Raw genomic sequence first — 24,077 nt, forward strand, 5'->3', positions numbered from 1 at the left:
GTCTAGGCAAGAAGATTATGATGTTAGCAATATATGCGCCAAATGAGAGAAAACAGAAATTTTATTATGATTTAACTTAAAAAATTTCATCTTTGGAATATGAAAGTTGGTGTTTAATGGGAGACTTCAATGGGGTTGTAAACTTAGAGTTAGATAAAAAAGTAAGTAAATTGGTTAAGAATCCAAAAGGAAAGCTTCCTAAGCCTTTTTTTGATATAAGATTTGAATCTGATGGATATATGGAGATTGAAAAATGGGAACTCGAAAGGTTATACCTTTTATTCTGATAGACATAAGTCATTATCTAGAATTGATATGATCTGGGTTTCAGGAGATTTAGCTTTGAAAACATTAAAAGTAGATATTGAACCTAAAGTATTCTCAGATCATAATGCTGTATCAATGGTACTTAAGGATACGAACAGGGGGAGGATGATGTGGAGAGTAAATGAAGTAATATTTAAAAACAAAGATATGGTAGAACAATGTAAAAAGCAAATAAAAGAATTTTTCAAATTCAATTTAAATAATGGAGTCAAGAATTACATTGTATGGGACACTGCGAAGGCTTTTATGAGGGGTATTTTTATACAACTGAGTGCAAGATTAAAAAGGAAACAGCGAGAAAAGGAGAAAAAATTAATAAGTGAACTGAGAAAAATTGAAAAAGAAATTAAAGCAGACCCCTTTAATGATGAGTTAAGGCAAAAACAGAAAGATCTTCAAAGGCAGTTCTCTATGTTAATGGATTCTGATATGGAGAAAAAAATGAAATTTATTAAAAGAAATAATTTCGAATTTGCTAACAAACCAAGTAGATGGCTAGCTATTAAATTGAGACAAGAAAAGGCAAAAAGAAGAATAATAAAACTAAAAGATGGACAAGAAGTATTAACAGGAGAGAAAAATATTCAAGAACGTTTTGTTCAATTTTTTTCAAATTTGTATAAGGATCAGAAAATAGATGAAAAAATAATTGAAAGCTATTTAAGTCAACATAATGTAATGTCTATTACAGATGACCAACGGAGACTTTTAAATGCACCTATTACAGTAAGTGAAATTATAGAGAGTGTAAGAAGAAGTAAATTGAATAAAGTTCCTGGACCCGATGGGATCTCAAATATCTTTTATAAAACATGTATAGATGAGTTACTACTGCCCCTGCAGATAACTATGAATGACATATTGGAAGGAATGGAAGTCGCTAGTTCATGGAAACAATCGTATATAACGCTAATTCCCAAAGAGGAACAGGAGGTATTGGATGTTAAAAGCTACAGACCTATTGCTTTGTTAAATAATGATTATAAAATTTTCTCAGATATATTGGCTCAAAGGATGAAAAATGTCTTAAAAGACTATATTAAAAAAGAACAATCAGGTTTTCTTCCTAATAGACAAATTAAAGATAATTTAAGAATTGTGATTAATGTGATAGAATATTTGAATTTACATATAGATAAACCAGCAGCCTTAATTTTCTTAGATATAGAAAAGGCGTTCGACAACGTTAATTGGAAGTTTATGCAGAAATGCTTAGAAAAGATGGGATTAGGAGAGAAATTTATGAAAGGTATAAGAGTGATATATTCGGAACAGGTAACAAATATTAAGATTAATGGACAGTGTTCACAGATGTGTCATGTACAGAAAGGTACACGCCAGGGATGCCCTCTTTCACCATTATTATTTATCTTGGTTTTGGAAATATTATTGAATAAAATAAGGGAAGATAATGAGATTAAGGGGATAAAAATTAAGGGAGAAGAATTTAAAATTAGGGCCTTTGCAGATGATATAGTTCTGTTATTAGAAGATCCAATATCATCTTCTCAAAAAGCTTTGTCAATATTTCAGAAGTTTAGCTTAGTATCAGGGCTTAAAATAAATAATCAGAAATCTAAAATTTTGGCACTTAATATACAAAAGAAGGATCAAATGACTTTAGAGGCAAAAACAAACTTTAAAATAGAGAAGAAAATTAGGTATTTAGGAGTAGTAATCTCTGGTAAAAATAATACATTGTTTGATAATAATTATAGGAAAACTTGGTGTGATATAAAACGAGATTTGGACAAATGGAGGAATTTACCACTGTCTCTGTTAGGTAGAATTGCAGCTATTAAAATGAATATTTTACCCAGATTGTTATTTTTATTTCAGGTAATCCCTATAATATCATCTGAGAAACCATTTAGAGATTGGCAAAAGGAATTATCAAAATTTATTTGGCAGGGAAGGAAACCACGAATAAAGTTAATAAATTTGTTTGATAGTAGAGAAAGAGGTGGATTGAACTTACCAAATTTAGAACTGTATTATCATGCTGCAAGTTTTGTTTGGATCAAGGACTGGTTAACGTTAAGAAATAATTATATTTTAAAGTTAGAAGGTCATGACTTAAAATTTGGTTGGCATGCATACCTCTGGTTTGGGAAAGCAGGAATACATCAAACATTTAAAAATCATTGTATAAGGCGGGCACTGTTTAGAACTTGGTCTAAATATAAGAACCAATTGTGGCCAAAAATTCCATACTGGGTGTCGCCACATGAGGCATTATATGGTAGGGAAAAATGGCACTCAGAGGAGTATCTAAAATATAAAGATCTGTTAGATTACTCTGAACAGCAAATAAAATTTAAACAGAGGGAAGATATAACAGTAGCAAGTAGTACCTGCAATTGGTTTCTATATAGACAGTTATATGACAAATTCAAAACTGATAGACAGGTTTATCAGTTTGAAAATTTAAAAAATGAGGCTGATCTGTGTATATATGAACAAGAAGAGAAATTAATTGCAAGGATCTACAATATGTTACTTAAAAAAGACACTGAGAAGGAAGTGATAAAAGAATCAATGATTCGTTGGGCACAAAATATAGGGCACACTATTAAGCTTCAGCAATGGGAGATGGTATGGAAAAGAGATATAAAATTTACATTAGCAACTAATATAAGGGAAAATTACTACAAAATGCTGTATAGATGTTATTTGACTCTGGTATTATTGTCTAAAATATACAAAAATGGTTTAACAAAATGTTGGAAATGTAAATTGGTTGATGGTACTTTTTATCACCTTTGGTGGACATGTCCAGAGGCAAAAAAATTTTGGGTACAGATCCATCAATATACTCGGAAAATAACAAAGCTTGACTTGAAACTTAAACCAGAATTATACTTATTAAATATTTTGGATCCTGAAATAGTAAAAGCAAGGAGAATACTATTACTTTACATGATTTCAGCAGCAAGAATAATTTATGCTCAATACTGGAAAAATGAAAAAATACCAAGTGTAAATGAATGGTTGGATAAGGTTAAGGAGTATGCAGAATTAGATAAGTTAACAATATTAATGAGAGACCAAATGCTAGATAGTTTTATAAAAAATTGGGAGCCATTTGTAAATTATCTTAAAAGTAATAAGGTAAATGAGAGTAGTATTATTGGTTATGTTGAATAAATTATTTAAGACAAAGATGAAGTGTATTCTAAAGTAAACATTTATTAGTTGTAAATATGTATTTCGTCATATTATTTTAATTAAGGACATATATTATAATTATGAATGGTCAATGAATGATTTAATTGTGAAATTTGGATTTTCAATAATATTTTTTGTGCATGTGGTATTCGAAAATTAAGGAACCTGATTTGTAGATGGTTGGGGGTCTTTCCTAAATGTTTTTGTTGTTGTTGTTGTTGTATGTTTTTGGTTTGTGGGGGAGGTGTCTTTATTATTAGTTGTTATTGGGGGTTAAGTGGTGTAGGTAGTAATGCTTTATAGATTTTGTGTCTTTTGTGTGGTTGTGTAAAACTTTCAATAAATATGTTAAGCAGAAAAGAAACTTACATGTGTCTGGCGACAGCGGATTCAAAGTCCCACATGATGATAGAACCATTTGCACTTGCGGTTGCTAACAAATTATAACCTTCAACTCTTAGCACATCAAAGCACTTCACTTTGACTTCAGGTGGTAAAGGATTCTAAAATATGCATTAAAAAGACTTATGAACCATGACAAGTCTGCAGGTTGAAATAATCATAAATATTAACGAAGACAATTATACAGCACTTAAAGCTGAACACCATACATAGATTTTAGAAGAGTAAGAGTCCAGGAGCATCTTATAGAAGAAGAAGAAGAAGAAGAAGAAGAAGAAGAAGAAGAAGAAGAAGAGTTGGTTCTTATATGCCGCTTTTCCCTACCCAAAGGAGGCTCAAAGCGGCTTACAGTCACCTTTCCTTTCCTCTCCCCACAACAGACACCCTGTGGGGTGGGTGAGGCTGAGAGAGCCCTGAAATCACTGCTCGGTCAGAACAGTTTTATCAGTGTTGTGGTGAGCAAAAGGTCACCCAACTGGCTGCATGTGGAGGAGCGCAGAATCAAACCTGGCATGCCAGATTGGAAGTCGGCACTCCTGACCACTACACCAAACTGACTAAGAACATTAGTGTCAGGGCAGGAGTGTGCATGAATGCCTGCTCACTTCTTCAATGACTCATGAAAGCTCCTCCCCTACCACAAATTTTGTTACTTACTCTTACTCTTCCCTAAAGCTATAGACATCCTAACAGGGCTACCCATATGGACCTGTTTTAAGAGAGAGAAACTCTTCCCGCAGGCAGGGTATTAGACTAAGAGGTTCAGATCTCTACTAGTTCCTGGAGGTTAGTAGGTAACCTTAGGCCAGGCACTGTCTCTCAGTCTAGCTTACCTCATAGGATCAGGATAAAAGAGGAAGTAGAAACTTATGACTTCCTTGGAGGCATTATGGAAGATTTTTGTATTTGTTAAGGATTGGCATACATGGATCCCTCCCCTTCCATTTTAAATTTATAGCAACTCTGTGAGACATCTTAAAATGAGAGAATAATTGGCCCAAGATCATCCAGGTCCTCTCATCAGTGTGAGGGTTTCAGCCTAACCTGACATTCTAACTATGGTGCACTGGCTCTTATGCAGACAGCACTATCCTGAGAAGGTGCTTATGTGTCTGTGTGTGTGTGGGGGGGGCAAAGCCACCCATTGCACTAGTATACCTCAGAGATAGACTAACATAGTGCTTTGCTGCATCCTGTGCCACAGTTTAGAACATGTCAGGGTGCATCCATCCCCGATGAGCAGCACTATACCTTGACTGCAGGAGAGGAAAGGACAGAGAGGGCACTTGGCAGTAACAAAAGAGTGAACACTGATGCCGTTTGACTCATGTGCCTCTGGGAAAAACCCACACAAGTACCTCCTTTCTGCAGACACACACCAAAAAGCTGAGCCCATTCCCCAGGAGGAAGAAAGCAATGCACCCCTGACAGGTAAGCAGGGGCAGAGATCTCACAGCCTTGGACTGGGAGGCTGCACTTGCCATTCCTTTCCTTCTCTCACCTGCCCTGTGCACCACCTCAAAAATGCGGGCTTCAAAGCTAAGGCTAGCAATGTGTGCATATCCATCAGGCCACCTACCAATATGCCCTATGACATACCATTTGCTCAGGAAGTCTGCCTGGGAGCACTGGCCATGATGGGCGGGGGGGGGGGGGCTGACAAGGATACTGGAAGCCCCATATCAGACTCTCTGGTAGGACGGACTACAGCTCAGTCCTGGGCTGACTGGCAGCTGTACTTAGCAAAATGGCAGGCCAACTATCCATGGCATCTATTGCCTTATAGGACAGGAGAACCATGAATTGAATAAACAACAGAAGTGTAACTCCATTCAATGGGAGGGGTGGGAGGGGTGCACTGAAGGGAAATGCCAGCAAGTGGAACCCCTCCATGGTGGTGGAGGAATTGTAGACCCCGCTGCTGTCCCACATGCATAGCTGTGGTGGCCACAGCCACTGTGTTGTCTATGTCTCTCTTCTGCATCTGTTCAGGTGGAGTTCCAACAGGGAGAGCAGCTGGGAGGGTGACATCCCAATGTGGTATGGGTTGGCTGCAGTGACTGTTTTATTTATTAATTAGATTAGATTTTTATGCCGCCCCTCCCTTCAAGTGGGTGGATCCTGCCACTCTCCCACAGGGCTGCTATCTCACTGGCTCCAGCCTAGCGGCTGTGCTTTCAGGATGTTCAGACAGCCATCCATCTGGCATGCCTGCCCCACTCACAAGCTCAAGCACACCCTACCTCCCTTTGGGTCCCTGGCACCAAGGGACTTTGCAGCTCTGCTCAGTGGACCTCATTACTACGATGGGCTTCTGCCCATTCCTGGCTGCTGATCAATAAAGTCTGGAGGGTTCAAAAGTTGTGTCCTTGTCTGTTTGGTGTCGGGCAGTTGAGGCTTGTCCCTGATGTCTCCCTCTTCCAGTCCCCTCATGCTGTGCCACCCTATGTCCCATGACATGTCCCCAAGGATTTCCTCTGCACATTCATGGGGGGGGGGCTAATGCTGGGGTGATTTTTGTCAGTCTTCACAGTGCCATTGGACTTTGCTTGTTTTACAATGGGCAATCTCCACACACTTCCCAGTCACATAGGCTGTTGGCTGCTGAGTGCAGTTTGCAGGAGGAATGGGCTGGAGGAGTGCTTTGCGGGGGAACGTGTGACCTTGCAAGGTGAATCTCTGGATGGTGGGGCAGCTGGGGTGCAAGAAGGGTGATGATAGCAGGCTTTTGCGTGTGGCACAGAATGTGAAAGGGTGTGACAGTGAAAATGCTAGTTCAGGGTGGCTTATCAGCTGAACTGTCAAGCAACATAATAACGGCAAGCAGCATAGTAGAATAGAATAATATGGAGAACATTACATTAATGCATACTGATAGCCCAGTGGGCTGGGCAGAACTGCAGTGGGTGCCATAGGAGGGAGGTTCAGGAGGAGGGCCCATGGGAAGTGGTAGTTTGAGTCGACCTCAACCAAATGTCAAATGTGGACATCATTGGCCACAGCTCCATGATGGTGGGTGCTGCCAGAGCTGCTAGGGGCTGTGGTATGTTCACTATGAGTCTATGCCTGCTGCTGCTGGTGTGTGTGTGTGTGTGGGGGGGGGGGTGTTTTGTTCCCCTACCACCACAAAATAACTATAGGGATCCAACTAGAAGCTCTGCTATTATACTAGTGGCCAGCTGACACTGCCCATTTTACATCATAAAATGCAGCCAGACTCTAAAACACTGGTTAGGCTACTTACAGCCTACCAAACCATTTGTAGAATTTAGAATTTTCTAAAGGTGTGGAAATACTTTTCACCTCTATATCTGCTTCCACAGGATTATTCTCAGGTAATAGTTGAGCATCTGGAAAAATCCCATTTGCTTTCCTGGTAATGGGACTCAATCTTAGGGGCATTACTGGATTGCCTTGAAGGGCCAGTGACAGGGCTTCAGGAAGACTCCAGGTAATACACAGGTAAGGTTCTCCTTCGTTACCCTAGAAGAACAAATAATTGAATAGCAGGAGATATTCATTTGACAATTAAATTGCATGATTTATCAAATATTTAGGAAAATCTCAGGTTACTACGAGGTTTCAAAGTTAGCTTCAGGTGGGTAGCTGGGTTGGTCTGTATCAATAGAATAAAGTTTGAGGGCACCTTTAAGACCAACCAAGTTCAATTCTGAGTATGCCAATATCCAATGCAGATCTTTGATGTTCCATGACCCTCTTTGAGAACCTTGGAGGATGGGTGGAGAGATAAAAATTCATAGAGAATACTCAGATGGAAGCATCATTTGTGAGGATGGCCATCTCCCTGAACATGATGTATGTATTACCGTAAGCCAAATCCAAAAAGGATGAAGAGCAAAGGAAGGTATAAAAGCCTAGGCCACTCTTTGAAAGCAGTACAATCAAAACAAATTGAATATCCTAATAAACAAACAACATATCTTTAATCTGTGGGAAATTAGTATGGTAAACCAAACACAATTCAATGTAAGGTCTTTTTCAGTGATCCCTTTAAAAATGCATATAACCTTTGTTACCTTTTCTGGTTTGGGTTAGTTTATGTGCTGAATGCAGGAGAAAGATATGATATAAATGAATCATATATGTAATGCTAGGCTGTATGGAAGTCACAATCCATGTTTCAACAGGACACCAAAAGGAGAAAGGATAAATAGGAGCAAATGCAGTTATATGTTGAGGGTTAGTTTCTGTTGGGGGTGAGTCATGGGATCACGCCAAAAGGTATGCCTTGCAGAAATAAAAAAAAGAACAGCATGGCACCATATAGCTCTTTTAGGAAGGCATGCCAGACAAGGGGATCAGCAAGGGGCTTGCTGAAAACAGCAGGAAAACTCTGAGCATTTGTGTGTGGCTAAACTGGAGGAATGAAGGTTATGAACAACCTATGAACAATAGGAAGTACGGGCACATTTTTTTGGGGGTGGGGAGAATAAACAATAATCACATTGATTAATTTGGTAGACATTTGGGAATAAAATTATAGCTTTATATGAATTAGATGATAGTGATCTGTTACATTATGATATAACATAAAGCAGACACAATATTGATAATTTAGACATGCAGATCCACCTTTAGCAACATTTTAGAGGCTTGCTATTGATGAAGCTAATTCCTTGATTGAGTGTTTGACTTTCAAAATTAATAGCTGCAAAATGATAGAGTAAAAACATCTTAAAATACCTGAACAATTTTGATTGTCCCACTGTACTCCAAGACCAAGATCACATGTTTGCTCTCACTAGCCTTCAGGTAAGTCATCTGGATGAGCCAGTGCTCATTGTCACTGCTTTCCTTGGATATAGACAAGGCTTTCAGTTGTTGTCCACTGCCAAAGTCCCACGTTTTCACAGTCCCTGACCACAGAGCAAAGCAGAAGAGTCGCCGTGGCATGAATTGTCACCAGAAAGCGCATTGCCTGGCTCTTATCTACAAAAATTCACCCTACAATATACGTGTTAGTCTGTCAGCCATGGCATGGGGGGAAACTGACTTTCTTTCCAGCCTGCGCCCAGTGACTCCACGGCATATTTATTTGGGAACAGAATGGGTCCAATATGACTAAAATGGAACTTGAACCAAAGTCTAAGTCAAGCTGAGTTATGCTTGTGCTTGCTTTCTTAAAGGGCAGGGGATGATTCCTCATCCTCAGTCCTCATGTGGTAACTTTTATGTCTGAGGGATGGTCCATTCAAAGACTAAAAGAGTTAGTAAAACCATTCCCAGATAATTACTTTGGATTGCAGCATACAGTAACGTGGATGGCATATTTTAGTATTGTAGTCCTTAAAGCAGTACATTGTTTTCAAGTTGGATGTTATTGCAGTTAGCAGCTATTTCATTACTTTACCGTCACATGCTCCAGTGGCAAGATGAAATCCATTTTTATCGATTGCTGCACATGTCAACTCAACACTAGGCCCATGGGCATCCTCAATTTGGTATATTAGTTGTCCTGATTCCAGTTCCCAGATCTAAAAGTTGATTGAATTATTGAATGATATGTAATCCAACCTAAGTGGATGTATTAGGTATTTTATATTGACTCAATAAAAGCTAACATTTAACCATTGCTTTCTTTAACTGTACAAAATATTAAGCTAAAAAATTTATAAAACTGAGAGGAAACCCGCAGGGAAGACCGACAACTTCCATTAATAACATTCTCTGTATAGCTGAGCAGTCAAGCAAAAGTAATTACTTTCACTCTGCAGTTCAACTGAGGTCCATTCTGCACGACTTCAATGTTGCAAAATTGTAAATGCTACTAATTTGCAGATATGCACGATGTCGCACACAATCTGCCACACTCCTGAAACAGTCCCGCAAAATACGATTCATTGTAGCACTTAAAGGGAAATCCAGAAAAGTGGATTCACCCTCCGAAAAGCACTACACTCTTGTAAACAATCTGCAACAGTAGTGAAAAAGACCTGTGAGTTCCCATTGTTGCGGTTCCAGCCAAGTCCCTCCCCCTGGCTCTCTCCTCTGAACTTCCGGCGAAGCGATCGCCATTTTTTTTTCTCGGAGCGAGCAGAAAGCAACGAACCAGCGAGGCTTCATTCACCCAGCGAGGCTTCTCCGGCTACAGGCCCTCCAAAGAACTGCTTTAAAGCTCCACTAAGTCACCAAGCACAACATAGCCCCGTTTGCAAGTTGCCTTTATTTTTGGCTGAAAATTGCGCCTGTGCACGGGGGGGGGGGGGTTTCTTTTCACTTGGGGGAGCGTGGCAACGATGAATCGCCAGCTCACATGCCAGCTGCCAGCTGCCAGCTAGATGGGTCTCTACGTTAGGAGAAATCAAGGAATCAAGGCATATTTGTTGCAACTTGTTTTTTTTTTTTAAGCCTGTTCTTAAAGAGAAAGGGGCTTTTCGGGAGCATGATAATGGCCGCCCATTGGCTGTTCATTTGATTGATGGCCAGGGGTGGGACAAAGCACAGAAAAAAATCGCTTCCTTTCTAGCGATTTTTGGCGAGACCGGAAACCTGTGGGAAACTATTGAAACGCTACTGGATTCCACTACAAAGGCAGGTATGCGTATGAGATTGCACTATTAAAAATAGCATTTCCGCTATCAGGAACCAATTGGCAACATTGGTCCTTGTGCGGAATGGGCCTGAATGTTTCCCAATGCAAAAAATGTCTGCTCTACAACAAAATCATTTATTTATCACAGATAATCAATTCTTAGGAGAATTAAGTCTTTAAAATGACTTCAAAATTATGATATGGATAATAAGCAACAGTTTCTTGTTTAACAGTTGCTCAATTGTTCTTAATTTATCTATTCAAAATAATAGATTTTGCATTTGCAAGACTGACAGGATTCATACTCACTTTTACAATAGACTCAGCACAGATTGTAAGAACTTGGTGAAAGGCCCTATTGTATAACAGCACATTGATGTTCCTTTCATGTGACTGAGGGACCTGCTTTGTGTCTTGTATCATCCGTGTTAGAGGATAAATATCAATGACAGCTGACCCTGTGGATTATACAGTATAGACAAATACATAAAATTGTTTATGAACATACCACTTATGTTTGAAACCATGTTAAGTCTTTATTTCAAATAGATGATAATGCAGGATAGATAGCACGGACACAATTATTTTCCTTGCTATTGAATGCTGCTTCAAAATAAATATCATTAATATCCTCTGATCTAGATATTGGTCATAACATGTCTATCAGAAGAAATGCTTAATACATTGTCTGGTCTAGTTATGGACTGTGTTGACCCTGTTTCCATTATTGATGTTGACAAGATCATGGAACAGTGAAGGATGCTACTTGTGCCCTGGATTCTTACTTTTCTCTGCATAGAAAAATGATGTGGCCAATTATCACCCATCCCTAACATGACTTTTCTGCACAAAGTGATTGAAAGAGCAGTAGAGGACCAAATCTAGATCTTCTTGCTATCTGCTACAGAGCATTTTCAGTCTGACTTCAAGCCAAGATATGAAATGGAGATGCTGCTGTAGACTTTAGCTGACCCCCTCCATCAGGATGTAGATAAAGGTCATGTCTTTTTCTGCTTCTCCTGGATTTATCTGCAGGCTTTGATACAGTGGACTTTGGCATCGTTGAGGCTCTAGGAGGCAGAATGTACCAGATAATGTGCATTAGAATGGTTCAAATAATTCTTCATGAACTGGACTTCATTAGATAAGTTACCATCACTGTGGGACCTATTCTGTGGGGTTCTACAGACAAAAGACTATCCTCTATGCTTTTCAATCTCTATGTAAAGCCTTTAGGACAAATCATTTGTCATTTTGGCTGTCATCAATATGCAGATGATAATTAGTTCCTTATCCATATATCTTGGCAATGATATAGAGGTCCTGAAACACTGCCTGCCTGATGTGGTTAAATGGCTAAAAATGAACAAACAAAAACTAAACCCTGGAGCCTGAGTTCGCTGCCTGGGAGTGGTCTGGGGTGGAGGCATTTAAAGAGCCCACCTTTGATCCTCAAACCAGCTGATCCTCAGGCCAAGGATGCTCCTGCAGTATAGGCAGCTTCTAAACAGGTACTCCCTGCAGATGTAAAGGTGGTGTTTCCTGAGTTCTTGAAGCAGCTTCTTTTCCAAGATCTTAGCTTGTGGGAATAAATGTTTGGTTGAATCAATAAATCAACAACACAAACTCGAACAAAGAAGTTACTTTACAGATTGTTTAAGTGAAAAAGTGGGTGTGTTTAAAGGGAATTTATCACATTTTTATCCTGTTTTCCTCCAAGGAGCTCTGAGGGGGGGGGGGGTTGAGTGATTGAGAGAAAGAGAGAGCGAGAGAGAGACTGCCCAAGATCACCAAGCAAGCTTCTAGAGTCCTCAAAATTAGATTTACGTCAATTCTTTAAAACAACAACTGGTTTTCCTCAAATTTTTGTTAATTCTTTTGGTCTTCTAGACAAATAAACTAAAAGAAAACATCTATTTAGCATTATTGATATTAATAATTTATTTAGAGAAGGGGTAGATTTCACATTTCGTTAGGCAAGCATACCTGTAATGAGTACACCATGGTTATTGTCAAATATCATAGTAAAGATCTGGGCATCTCTGGGTCCTGCCTGGGTATCATGGAAAATTTGCATAAGTGAAAGTGTATGGATATCCCACACTCTGAAAATCTGAAATAAATGCAAATATATTATTTATTTTAAATATTTTTAGCCACGATTCTCTCCCTGGTGGCATGCAAAGCAGCTTACAATGTAAATACATTGTCATATGCAGTATGTATTTATGCACCACAGCAAAAGAAACAAAGGGAATACCAATGAGTATTCCTTCTATGCTTCTGCCATAATGAAAGAGAACCTGGAAGGATGTGCCAGTTCACTATTAATATGGATACTACCTATTTCATGCCAAAAATTTCCTTGCTGTCTTTAACATTAAAAGTGGCACAACTCATTCATGTTTCTTCTTCTTCTAGTTCAGTGCACTACAAAAAGCCACTTCATGACCCAAAGAAGATCACAGCTACTAAGTTAGATTCACCATGGCTAGAAGAGACAAGAGTTGAAATTAGTTATTATTTACTTAATTCTAAACATAATAATAAAGTTATCTTTCTATCCAGAATATACTTTCTGAGCAGGTTGCTGAAACCTAAAATTGCATTAATACATAAAAACAGTAGCACCTCAGAAGAACAAGTGGAACAGTTACAAAAATGGCCTCCACCAGGCATTTGCTTGAGGCCGACCGACCCAACAACATCCACTGCTCCCCCCCCCAAGACACCCCCATGACAAATGTCATGTCCTGTAATTTCTTGAATGTTTGGAGAACTATCACTGAGTATGCACATGCCCGTCATTAGAATATTTGGCTTCTGTTCATAAAGCCTGTGAGGCAGAAAGAGAAGTTCTAAAGCAAAGGGCATTTGTTGTGTATACAATTTGTTAAATCACTAATATTCTGGGGATGGTGAGCCAAAAATAGAATTAATCTGATTAGTGTCCTGAGTTCATGCTGTGTGCCGAGAGCCAGATGGCTGCCTAATACCTTTGTATGGCTTCTTGGTATTAGCACATCTGCTATAAAAGTACCCATGTTTGGTCATTTGAATCCCACTGCTGAAGAAAGAGGTGGGGATAATGATACGTCCTAAGGCTGCTTAATCAGAAAATGGAGAGAAGAGGTGGCATAAAACTGGAATGGAGGATGGTTGTCTGCTGCCAAAACTGGCAGCCATATGAGCGTCTCCTCCTCTCCCCTCGGTCAGGCCTGGTTTAAGGATTTGTGGGGCCCATACCACTGGAGCCAGAGCAGGGCCCTTGTTTATTTATTCATTTTGATATTTCTATACTGCTCCCTTGTAACTAGTTGCCCAATTGTTGCTGTGTTTTCCTTCACTCCTAATCATATTCCAGTTAATGCTTTACTATCCATTTTGCTACACTTTCTTTTGCTGATTCAGAGAAAAATGTGGACAAAAGGGTACTTTAAGTAAATTCTTCAACACAGTGATCATCAGAACAAAAGCCTTGAGGTGGTGTTTATCCTGCCCCCAACCCCCAGCACTTGAACTTACCACTTTTGTTCAGTCCCTAGATGCAATGTAGTCATAAGTACTTACTGCTGGAATAGAGAGCACAACACTATGAGGGAAGGAGGATGAGACAGCAGCACCTGAAGCATGATGCTTACTCATCAGGTCACCTCTGGACTGCTTGATTCCCATGCCAAACAGAGACTTCTGGCAGCAAGGAAGGCATCTGACATCAGGGTGGCCAACATGGGACTCCTGCTATTGATTCCCAAGACAACATAGATCATAAATCTGTGTGTGTATGTGTGTTTGTGCACTGTGCTGTCATCAAGCAAACAGGAGCTGGGTGCTGGGAAGGAAGGTAAAGGAGGTATGTTTGAGGAATGAAGGCTGGTGCCTCTGGAATCTCCCATGCCAAACAACAATGAGGCCAAGAATCCCATCCCCTAGCTACCACATCCAAAGAAGCTGAAGGCAGGGCAGGCTGTCTTTTTGTATTGTCCACTATCAGCCACCATAGAAAGTTTGTAGATGGCTGTAGCCTCTTTGGCTTTCTTATCTTCCTCCCCTCAGTACTGGGAATTAAATTGCCCTGATGGGGAGGGAGACATCATGTAGACCCCCTGAAAGTGCATGGCATGTGCTACATGGATAAACTGACTATGCCCTCTGTCATATGTAATAATGCAAAATATGTGATAGAAGCCTAATCTAAAGATATTTGTATGTAACACCAGCTGAAATCTACCATTAGGTGAATGAGAGATCAGTTTAGTCAGGCGTGTTAAAAATCCATCACTGTGGTCTCTCACAGGAGAGAACCACAGAGAAATCATACCTGTTGCAAGATCATGAAGAGTGTGAGGATAGCACACAAAGGCACGAGACAAGAAGGAGAAGTCAGAGAGCAACTCCTAGGTTAGACAAAGAGAGACAGCCTACACACAATCTGGTTCTAATGAAAGAGTCCCTTCCTCCCTGGTTTCCAGACATACCATGTTACCTTTACTCCAATAAAAGATCAATTATAGTCCTTGCATAATACAAAATTATGATTATATGCTCCAAGTATCCTTCCCCACTCAGCAATAGTGCATTTTGTAGTGCATTTTGACCAGTTTAAGTTTCCAGCAATCTTCAATACATGGCCTGGGTCTTACAGGGGTCTTCGCTCTGGGGTTATGAATTTGTTGGTGGCCCCAGGCCCCCAGGAAGTGCACCTGGCCTTGACCAGGGCCAGGGCCTTTTCGGTCCTGGCCCCCACCTGGTAGAATGAGCTCCTGGGCAAACTGAGGGCACTGCTAGAGCTCTCTGGGTTCCGCAGAGCCTGCAAAATGGAGTTCTTCCACCAGGCTTCTAGTTGAGGCTGGGCTAATACCCAGGTTAATAAGGACAGGTCCTTCCCCATCCTTGAAAAATCTGGATCCCTTTGGGGGCTGACCATCGCCCCCCTCAATTTTCATCTATTAGTACAACTGGGAATAGATAAATTGAGGAGTATGGTCTATAAAACTAGTTACTGCTTCCATCTATGCTATACTGTTTTATTGTTGTATTTGTAGTTGTCAGCAAGCTGGTAGGGTTTGCCATCTTACAGGGTTTTAGTGTTTTATTATTATATTGTGAACCACCATTAGCCAGCTGGTCTCGGACTGGTGGTATAAAAATTCAATAATAAATAAAAATACAATAAAAAATAAATGATGGCTTCCAATGAGTGCATAATAGTAATCCAATTCAGTGTTAATAACAACTAAGGCAACAGCCTCCAACATGGCACTCATGGGCACTGTGGGAGAGACGTGGCGGCCCTGCTCCTTGGGACGCGCGATGCTGTGGCAGACCTTTTAGGGGTGGGGGGGCTGCCAGGAGGGCTGCCGGGGGGAGGAGAGAGGATGCTAGCGCCCATTGTATTCAAAGATACAATGGGCTTTCAATCTAGTCTATGAATAACAAGTTAAATAAAAAATGGAGCTGATAGAAAATGTAAATTTATCAAATGTAAGTTTCCTCCACAGCTGCTAAAACATGACGGTGTGGGCCAGTAGCTTCAGTACATATATGAAAGTAAATGATTACTAGCCATGATGTTGTGAAAATAAAATGGAGAGAAGAGAACGATGGGCAGAAAAGAAGAGCATAAATGCTTGCTCTGCCTTTCTGCTTATTCTTTGTTTATTCTTGAACTGAGATTCTTTGGAAACTTTCAGCACAAGATGAAACTGTCAACATTCTTAGGCTGAAATCTAGAAAGGCCTCTCATCCATTTGATCTTCTCAGCAAGACCATAAGCACAGAACTTCCTAAGGGCTCAGTTGTTTTATTTCTTCTATAGACTCTGCCTTAAGACTTTTTGACTGCTTGTAGCATTTGGTGACCAAGATAAATCAGCTCTGAACGTGGAAGAGACATTTCCTGCTGTCATATCTTGTAGTCACTGAGAAGCTTGTTTTCCATAAATTTAATCTTTTGTGAAAGCCAACACAACATCGTGACACAATGTATTCCAGATTAATTCTGTATTATGTGAAGTATTTGTTTTCATTCATCTGCTAGTTATCATTTCATGGGATTAGCCTACATGATTGTATTTGATGGAAGCAACTATTTTTTCCCTTTTATAACCTTTTCAGAACTATTCATGATCTTGTAAATCTTGTAAATCTCCCTATTCTTCTACGCTAAAAATCCTCAACTAGCCTTTCTTTCATATTAATGTTCCAGTATGGGAATTTTGGGGGATGTTTTTGTGGGAAGAGACCCTATATTGCTCGCAATATTCTAAATGCACAACCAATTTCTAAGAAAGCCTGGTAACAAATGGTAACAAATGATTATAGAATCATAGAGTTGGAAGGGGCCATACAGGCCATCTAGTCCAACCCCCTGCTCAACTCAGGATCAGCCCAAAGCATCCTAAAGCATCCAAGAAAAGTGTGTATCCAACCTTTGCTTGAAGACTGCCAGTGAGGGGGAGCTCACCACCTCCTTAGGCAGCCTATTCCACTGCTGAACTACTCTGACTGTGAAAATTTTTTTCCTGATATCTAGCCTATATCATTGTACTTGTAGTTTAAACCCATTACTGCATGTCCTTTCCTCTGCAGCCAATGGGAACAGCATCCTGCCCTCCTCCAAGTGACAACCTTTCAGATACTTAAAGAGGGCTATCATGTCCCCTCTCAACCTCCTTTTCTCCAGGCTGAACATTCCCAAGTCCCTCAACCTATCTTCATAGGGCTTGGTCCCTTGGCCCCAGATCATCCTCATCGCTCTCCTCTGTACCCTTTCAATTTTATCTACATCCTTCTTGAAATGAGGCCTCCAGAACTGCACACAGTACTCCAGGTGTGGTCTGACCAGTGCCGTATACAATGGGACTATGACATCTTGTGATTTGGATGTGATGCCCCTGTTGATACAGCCAAAAATGGCATTTGCCTTTTTTTACCACTGCATCACACTGCCTACATATGTTTAGTTTACAATCCACAAGTACCCCAAGGTCTCGTTCACACACAATGTTACCTAGAAACGTATCCCCCATCCAGTAGGCATGCTTTTCATTTTTCTGACCCAGATGCAGAATTTTACACTTATCTTTATTAAATTGCATCTTGTTCTCATTTGCCCATTTTTCCATTGTGTTCAAATCACGTTGAACTCTGTCTCTATCTTCTGGAGTATTTGCCAGTCCTCCCAATTTGGTGTCATCTACAAACTTGATGAGTAGTCCTTCCACCCCCTCATCTAGATCATTAATAAATATGTTTAAAAGTTCTGGACCGAGCACCAAGCCCTGAAGTACCCCGCTACTCACCTCCCTCCAGTCTGATGAAACATCATTGACAACAACTCTTTGAGTGCGGTTCTCTAACCAATTCCCTATCCACCTAACTATCTGAAAATCTAGATTGCAGTCCTTCAATTTATCCATCAGAACATCATGGGGAACCTTATCAAAAGCTTCACTAAAATCCAAGTAAACGACATCAACCAAATTTCCATGATCCAGTAAGCCTGTCACTTGGTCAAAAAAGGAAACCAGGTTGGTCTGGCAGGACCTGTTGGAGACAAATCCATGCTGACTTCCTTGGATCACCAAATTGTCCTCCAGATGTTTGCAGATTGCTCCCTTTAATATCTGCTCCATTATCTTCCCCACAACAGAGGTCAGACTCACTGGTCTGTAGTTTCCCGGGTCATCCTTCCTCCCTTTTTTGAAGATCGGAATAACATTTGCTCTCTTCCCGTCCTCCGGGACATCTCCAGTCCTTAAAGAGGTCCTGAAGATGATGGACAAGGGCTGTGCAAGTTCTCTGGAAAGTTCTTTGAGCACTCTCAGGTGCATTTCATCCAGACCAGGGGATTTGAACTCATCCAGTGCAGCTAAATGCCTCTCAATAACCTCTCTGTTCATGTCAACCTGCCACCCAGACACTATCTCTTGGCTACTGCCATTTCTAGATGTGCCTAAACCCTTTGATCTGTGGGAAATCTTTGTCAGAATCTTCACTGACAAAGCAAACGAGCCTTTGCTAAGAGGAATGAAGATTCAAAAGATTCCACCTAAAATGACCCATTGGACCCAAATTAAGAAATGCCATCTTGTGACTACCCCTCTGGATCGAAAAACATCAGGAAAGCAATGTGTGCTTATTATTTCATTAGCTCTTTCCACAGTCTCCACAGAAGAACTTTAATTATTGACAGTTTAAGAAATGAGGTACTGGCGCTATGAAACCTAGATAAGACTGGCTGTAATGCAATTGTAGGGGGCGGATCAACCAATCTATTAAATTGCTATGGAGACTGATTGTGTATATGCTGAGGAGTTTAATGCAAATTTCTGTCCTATAGAATTAGATTTTTCCAATCTGCCTCATCGAGGCTTTTTGCCTCTTGATGAGTCTGCAAGGGAAAACAAGCCAAACTTCTCTCTCCGCTCCTTGGTTTGTCAATCACAGCAAGCCACCAATCACAACACAATAGTTATCTCCTGGACTGAAACTTCCCCATCCCTGAATTTATTTTTAAAGGCACTTCTACCTTGCTATGCAGTAATGCCATAACACAGATGAATCTTTAATAAAATCAACATTGCCCTGTTGCTATGGAAGAAAACCAGAATCATACAGCATATGCCCCCTTTTGGGAGATTTGGGGTTTTTTGCACTATTTCTGTCTGGGTGGATTTTTGAGACTCTGCACATTGTCTCAGGAGCGCAAGAAGACATTTTGTGCTAATAGTTGGCTTTAAAACAAGATGCTCAGACCCCTATATGAATGGCAGAAGGCAGCCAGATCACCTGCCCCCCCCCTTTTCCTAGTTCATTTCTCACCTCCATAAGACACAAACAGGACTGTTTTTTCTGCCTGAGTTGTAAGAAGGCTGGAGCCCAAAAATAATGTGCTAATACTAGGCTTAAAAACAAAGGGCACACATGGCTGAATGATCGGCAGAAAGCTTCTCGATCACCCACCTTTCCCACCTCCGCAAAACAAAAATGGGGTTGTGATTTGCCTGCCTGATCCCAAGAATACTGTGAATACTTTAAAGATTTTATTTTACCTTGAATAACATAGGTTTGTGATCCCATTTCAACATGGACCGCACCATAAAAAATTTTTTTTACTCAAAGCAGGAATTGAAGAGGGGAGGGTGGGAATTAGGGTGGGACAAAGTTGCTGAGACTATGGCACATTTCCCCCTCCATACGGTCTTATCCCTGGCTGCTCACTGGTGGCTCACCGGTGGTTCACATGATTTAGGGTGGTAAATCCAGTTTTCTGGATTCCCCAAATCGTGATTTTATAATGATCAAATTGCAACCCTGCTACTGGACAGCCTTGGGAGGTTGGTGACGGTATGTGGAGGGGGTTATATATGCAGCCAACATGCCTAGGCTGTCCAGGAATATTTTCCTTGTGTGGAAATGGCCAATAATTAATCATGGGAAAGTAACTCATCTTCCTTGTAGAATTATCATATATTTCAGAATCTCCATGGCTACACAGTGCTTTAAACCAAGATGTTTCAGTTACAAAAAAGGTATTTAATGTACTTTCTAAACAGTGAATGTATAAATTACTTTTTTATTAGATTGTAGTAAGTCTTCAGAATTAAAAAAATTGTAAGGCACTAAAAATCCACTATACAACTACAAAGCAGTAAATAAAGATTTATGTACTCATGTCTCAAAAGGACATAAGGGACCTAAATATTATTGCTGTAACATAAAGACCGAAAACACAAGCAACTGCTTAGACATTCAGCACATAAAATCAGCTATATAATTTGGGTGCAATTAGTCTAAAGTTGCAGTTTGTGGGCACAAATTATGCTACACTTTGCCTATAAATGGTGCAAAGGGAGATTTTTGTTCAGTATTTCCAAAATGTACTAGAGAAGCAATATAGTCTGAAATTAAACCCTTGTGTTGTATGAATCATTAAAGCTCTGGTCTCTTTCAGTCCCTATACAGAATGGATAGTTGGCATGGAGCACTGAGGTCATTTGTTTTTCATGTGATGATTGCTTCAGAGCTCCAAAGGTGAAATTGTGAATTCATAGAAATTCCTGGAGTTGTTTATGCTCCATCGTATCTAAATAATAGACTTTGGAGTGATGCAAAGACCCTGCTCTCTTCTCCAGCCAAAAACACCTTTGTTATTAGGGTCCCCATCATATTTTGGACTTCTTCCTTTTCCTGCCAAGGTGTCAAGGGGACCTTAAATTTGGGGAGTCTTATAAAAGCACCTGGGTTCAGCCATGACACTGAAAATTTCCAAAGACAGGAGATGAAGGGAATGTTAGAAATATGCAATCTCTCCCAGCTCAAGTTTGAGTCCAGTGGAATCTTTAAGAACAACAAAGTTTAAGTCTCAAACAGACTTCACATCATTCTCACTAACAAAAGACTTTGCAACACATAAATATACTAACATCTCCCAGGGATGTCTGCCCAGTCCAAAGATGTTGCAACTATATTAAAACACTTGGGAGCAGAACTTTAATTTATCCTCTATTCTGTTTCAGGAGCTATCTTGACACGTCCAATCTTGTGTGTCAATGCAGATCTGTCTCACTTCAGCCTAATAAAAGTACGTTAATCATGTTGCCTTACCCAGGCTTTTTTTGACTGTAGAGATTTGGCTCACAATACCCTAATCAAGGTATTTTTCCCACCCAAGTTTGACAGCAGTCAACTTTAAACCAGCCATTGAGATTCAAACTTTTAAACTTGACTCAATCAAAAGCCAAGATGGCCCCAATTCCATGTCCTCTGGGGATCTTCTGTCCCTAGGAGAAGGACCCCCCATTTGACCGCAAATGGTTCCTCAGATTCTTGGTCCAGATTTCTGCTGAACTGTTTTCCTTCTGAGAACTCTTGCTGCACATTTCAGGCCTTTTCCTCCTTGCTTTGCCAGCTTCTCCCTCTGCTCCTGGGACCTCACCTGGATTTGCCCGAGACCTCTCTGGACATCAAGCCCAGGATTCCAGGTTATGTGTTTCTGATTAATTGTAGCCCTATGCTGGAGTGGGAGTCATGGTAGATGCCTCAGCCTGTGGAACCCTGATGCAGATTCAGACATGGGCCAATGAAAAGGCTTTCCCCTGGTGCCTAAAATGTAAAAGACTTAGGGCATTCCCACACATCAAAAAAAATAGCGTTGTGCCAGCGTAATGGTTTAGCGCTAAACATTATTTCACCTCCGACCATTCCTCAACTTCTTCCTGTCTCGCTTCTGCCTGCCACCTTTTCACACTTCTTACATGCCACATGCCTGCTTGAAATGGCAGAAGAGAGCAACACGCTTTACACATGACTCTCTTCCACCTGTCAATAAAGCCAGGCAACCAATCCCCTTACTCAACATTTTAAATGGCCCACGATGCCCACTAATGTTTTTAAATTCAATCCTTCTCCGTTGAAACACTTATGCATCTAACCATAGATGCATAGTGCTTTTTGAATGCCAATCATTATGGAATAACAAGTTTTGTTACTTAAAAAAATATATTGTTCCTGATTTTTTTTGGGGGGGGCGGACTTTAGAGAGGCATACTTTGTGTGACAACTTTGGGAATAAATTATTTTTGGCTTTGCCTGCACACTTATATGCCTATTCATTGCTCCAAGCAGTTCACTTAAAAAAAAACAACTCTCATCCCCAGGAGAAGGGAAAGGGAGGCAGGTGCAAGGGTGGGACACTGGAGGTGGAGATAGCGCTTCTTCGCCTCCATACATTTTTTCTCTGGTTGCCTGCTGGTTGCTCTCCTGTAGATAGTGCTTTTTAGGTTGGGGAATCCACTAGCACTTTAAAATGGTGGATGTAGTGAGCAGTTTGCTGTCTGGATGTCGGATGTTGGCAACCTCATGCGGCGCGTCCTGAATATAGTGACTACCTCAAGTAAGCCTTTCACTATATTTATCGGGTGTGGAAGCCATTAGTGCCCAGAAAATAGCAAAGAAGAGAGCTTTTCACAACCAAGGTGTTGTAATATAAGAGGCTCTATCTAATATTCTGAAAAGATTTAGCCTTCTAGTTTAAGGATGAACTTCAAGAAAAACAGTTTACCTTCCCACTGGAAAGACTAATAATGTGTTGATCTTTTTCATTGGTGACAATCTCCATAATGCTAAATAAGTGCCCCATCAGCTTCCCCACAGGCTTGGTGTTGATGTTCGGATGCCATAAGCGAAGGACTTTGTCCTCTCCTGCCAAGAGAAATTAACCAGTCATGAAGTTGGCCCCTTTGGTTAGTGAGATATCAGAAACAAATTCCTTCTCTGACAGTGATATCTGGGCTGGATAACAATTCAGTAAATATATCCAGTCCTAATTGTTATATAAGAGCCTCTTGTGGCGCAGAGTGGTAAGGCAGCCGTCTGAAAGCTTTGCCCATGAGGCTGGGAGTTCGATCCCAGCAGCCGGCTCAAGGTTGACTCAGCCTTCCATCCTTCCGAGGTCGGTAAAATGAGTACCCAGCTTGCTGGGGGGTAAACAGTAATGACTGGGGAAGGCACTGGCAAACCACCCCGTATTGAGTCTGCCATGAAAACGCTAGAGGGCGTCACCCCAAGGGTCAGACATGACTCGGTGCTTGCACAGGGGATACCTTTACCTTTACCTTAATTGTTACATGTGTGCAAATAAAAAATTCTGGAAGGAGTATGTCACCCAGGTTTGGGTGTGTGTGTGTTTGTGTGAGGAATCCCCAGGTTTGTAGAAAATTGGAGAACAAAAAAGGGAGTGGATTTTTTTTCTCTACTATTCAATTTTATTTTTAGTTTGCCAATAAAGTTACTGTACTGTTTGTGAGTGGATTTTTTTAAAAACAAAGGTGTTGAAGCAACATCCATATTTGTACAGCATCACAGTTTATAGAGGGGGAAAATTAGATCTTATAACACAGTGTCAAGGGAACTCAGCAGCCACTTTGGGGGTTACATAGCACCTCCAACAAACTACTTAGGTAAAAGAAGAAAACAAACCAGAGGTCCTCTCAGCAATCACAAGTTCTTCCTTTATTTCTTTTTCTTCTCTGCCATCAGATACTACAAAGCAGAATGCTATTTTTTTATGTCTAATACGGGAGAAATTGTGCCTCAGTGACAAATAAGAATGCCGGGCCTGAACTATTTTGGAGTGAGAATATTACTGAAACATTAAGATTACTTCAAATAAACAACATAGAGAATTGGTCATTTCCTAGAGTGTCCCTGTGTGTGGGGAAGTAAGACTACTTCTGGGTCTTCACCTAGCAGCAGGGTTACAAGATCTCTCACTTCAGTGGACTACCACCAGCACCTCCACTACCTCTTCCTGTTACTGCTCAACTGGGTGGTGGTGGAGTAAATGCTGGACCAAATGGGTGCGGGGAATTGATATTGCCTGGCACAATGATGGCACATCTGGCATGACCCAGCAGGGTTGTCATCATGTTGGGTAATGCTCTAACATTTGCTCCAAACTCTGCATGCAGAAGGTACTAATCTCCAACTGGAAGTCTCAAGTAGTTGTCAATGTGAAAAACCTCTACCTGAGACCCTAGGGAACCACTCACAGTCAAGGTAGACTAGAGCAAAGATGCAGACCTAAGCAGGCAATACCTGAAAAATATTCATGTTATTACAAC

The 24,077-nt window shown here is 40.5% G+C and overlaps 1 protein-coding gene across 3 annotated transcripts in view; it reads right to left on the reverse strand.

Moving 5' to 3' along the window:
* WDR64 (WD repeat domain 64) overlaps positions 1-24,077 on the reverse strand; it is a 110,334-nt gene that overhangs the window by 36,262 nt on the left and 49,995 nt on the right. For all 3 annotated transcript variants that reach the window (XM_077344975.1, XM_077344969.1, XM_077344978.1), the window contains 7 exons: positions 22,517-22,656; positions 12,437-12,563; positions 10,760-10,908; positions 9,269-9,392; positions 8,602-8,774; positions 7,201-7,380; positions 3,865-3,998 (listed from right to left, as the gene is read on the reverse strand). In XM_077344975.1, coding sequence (XP_077201090.1) covers positions 3,865-3,998; positions 7,201-7,380; positions 8,602-8,774; positions 9,269-9,392; positions 10,760-10,908; positions 12,437-12,563; positions 22,517-22,656 — 1,027 coding nt within the window. The remainder of the gene's footprint in view (positions 1-3,864; positions 3,999-7,200; positions 7,381-8,601; positions 8,775-9,268; positions 9,393-10,759; positions 10,909-12,436; positions 12,564-22,516; positions 22,657-24,077) is intronic.

The sequence above is a fragment of the Paroedura picta genome, chromosome 1 (genome assembly GCF_049243985.1).
Source record: "Paroedura picta isolate Pp20150507F chromosome 1, Ppicta_v3.0, whole genome shotgun sequence".
Lineage (NCBI taxonomy): Eukaryota > Metazoa > Chordata > Lepidosauria > Squamata > Gekkonidae > Paroedura > Paroedura picta.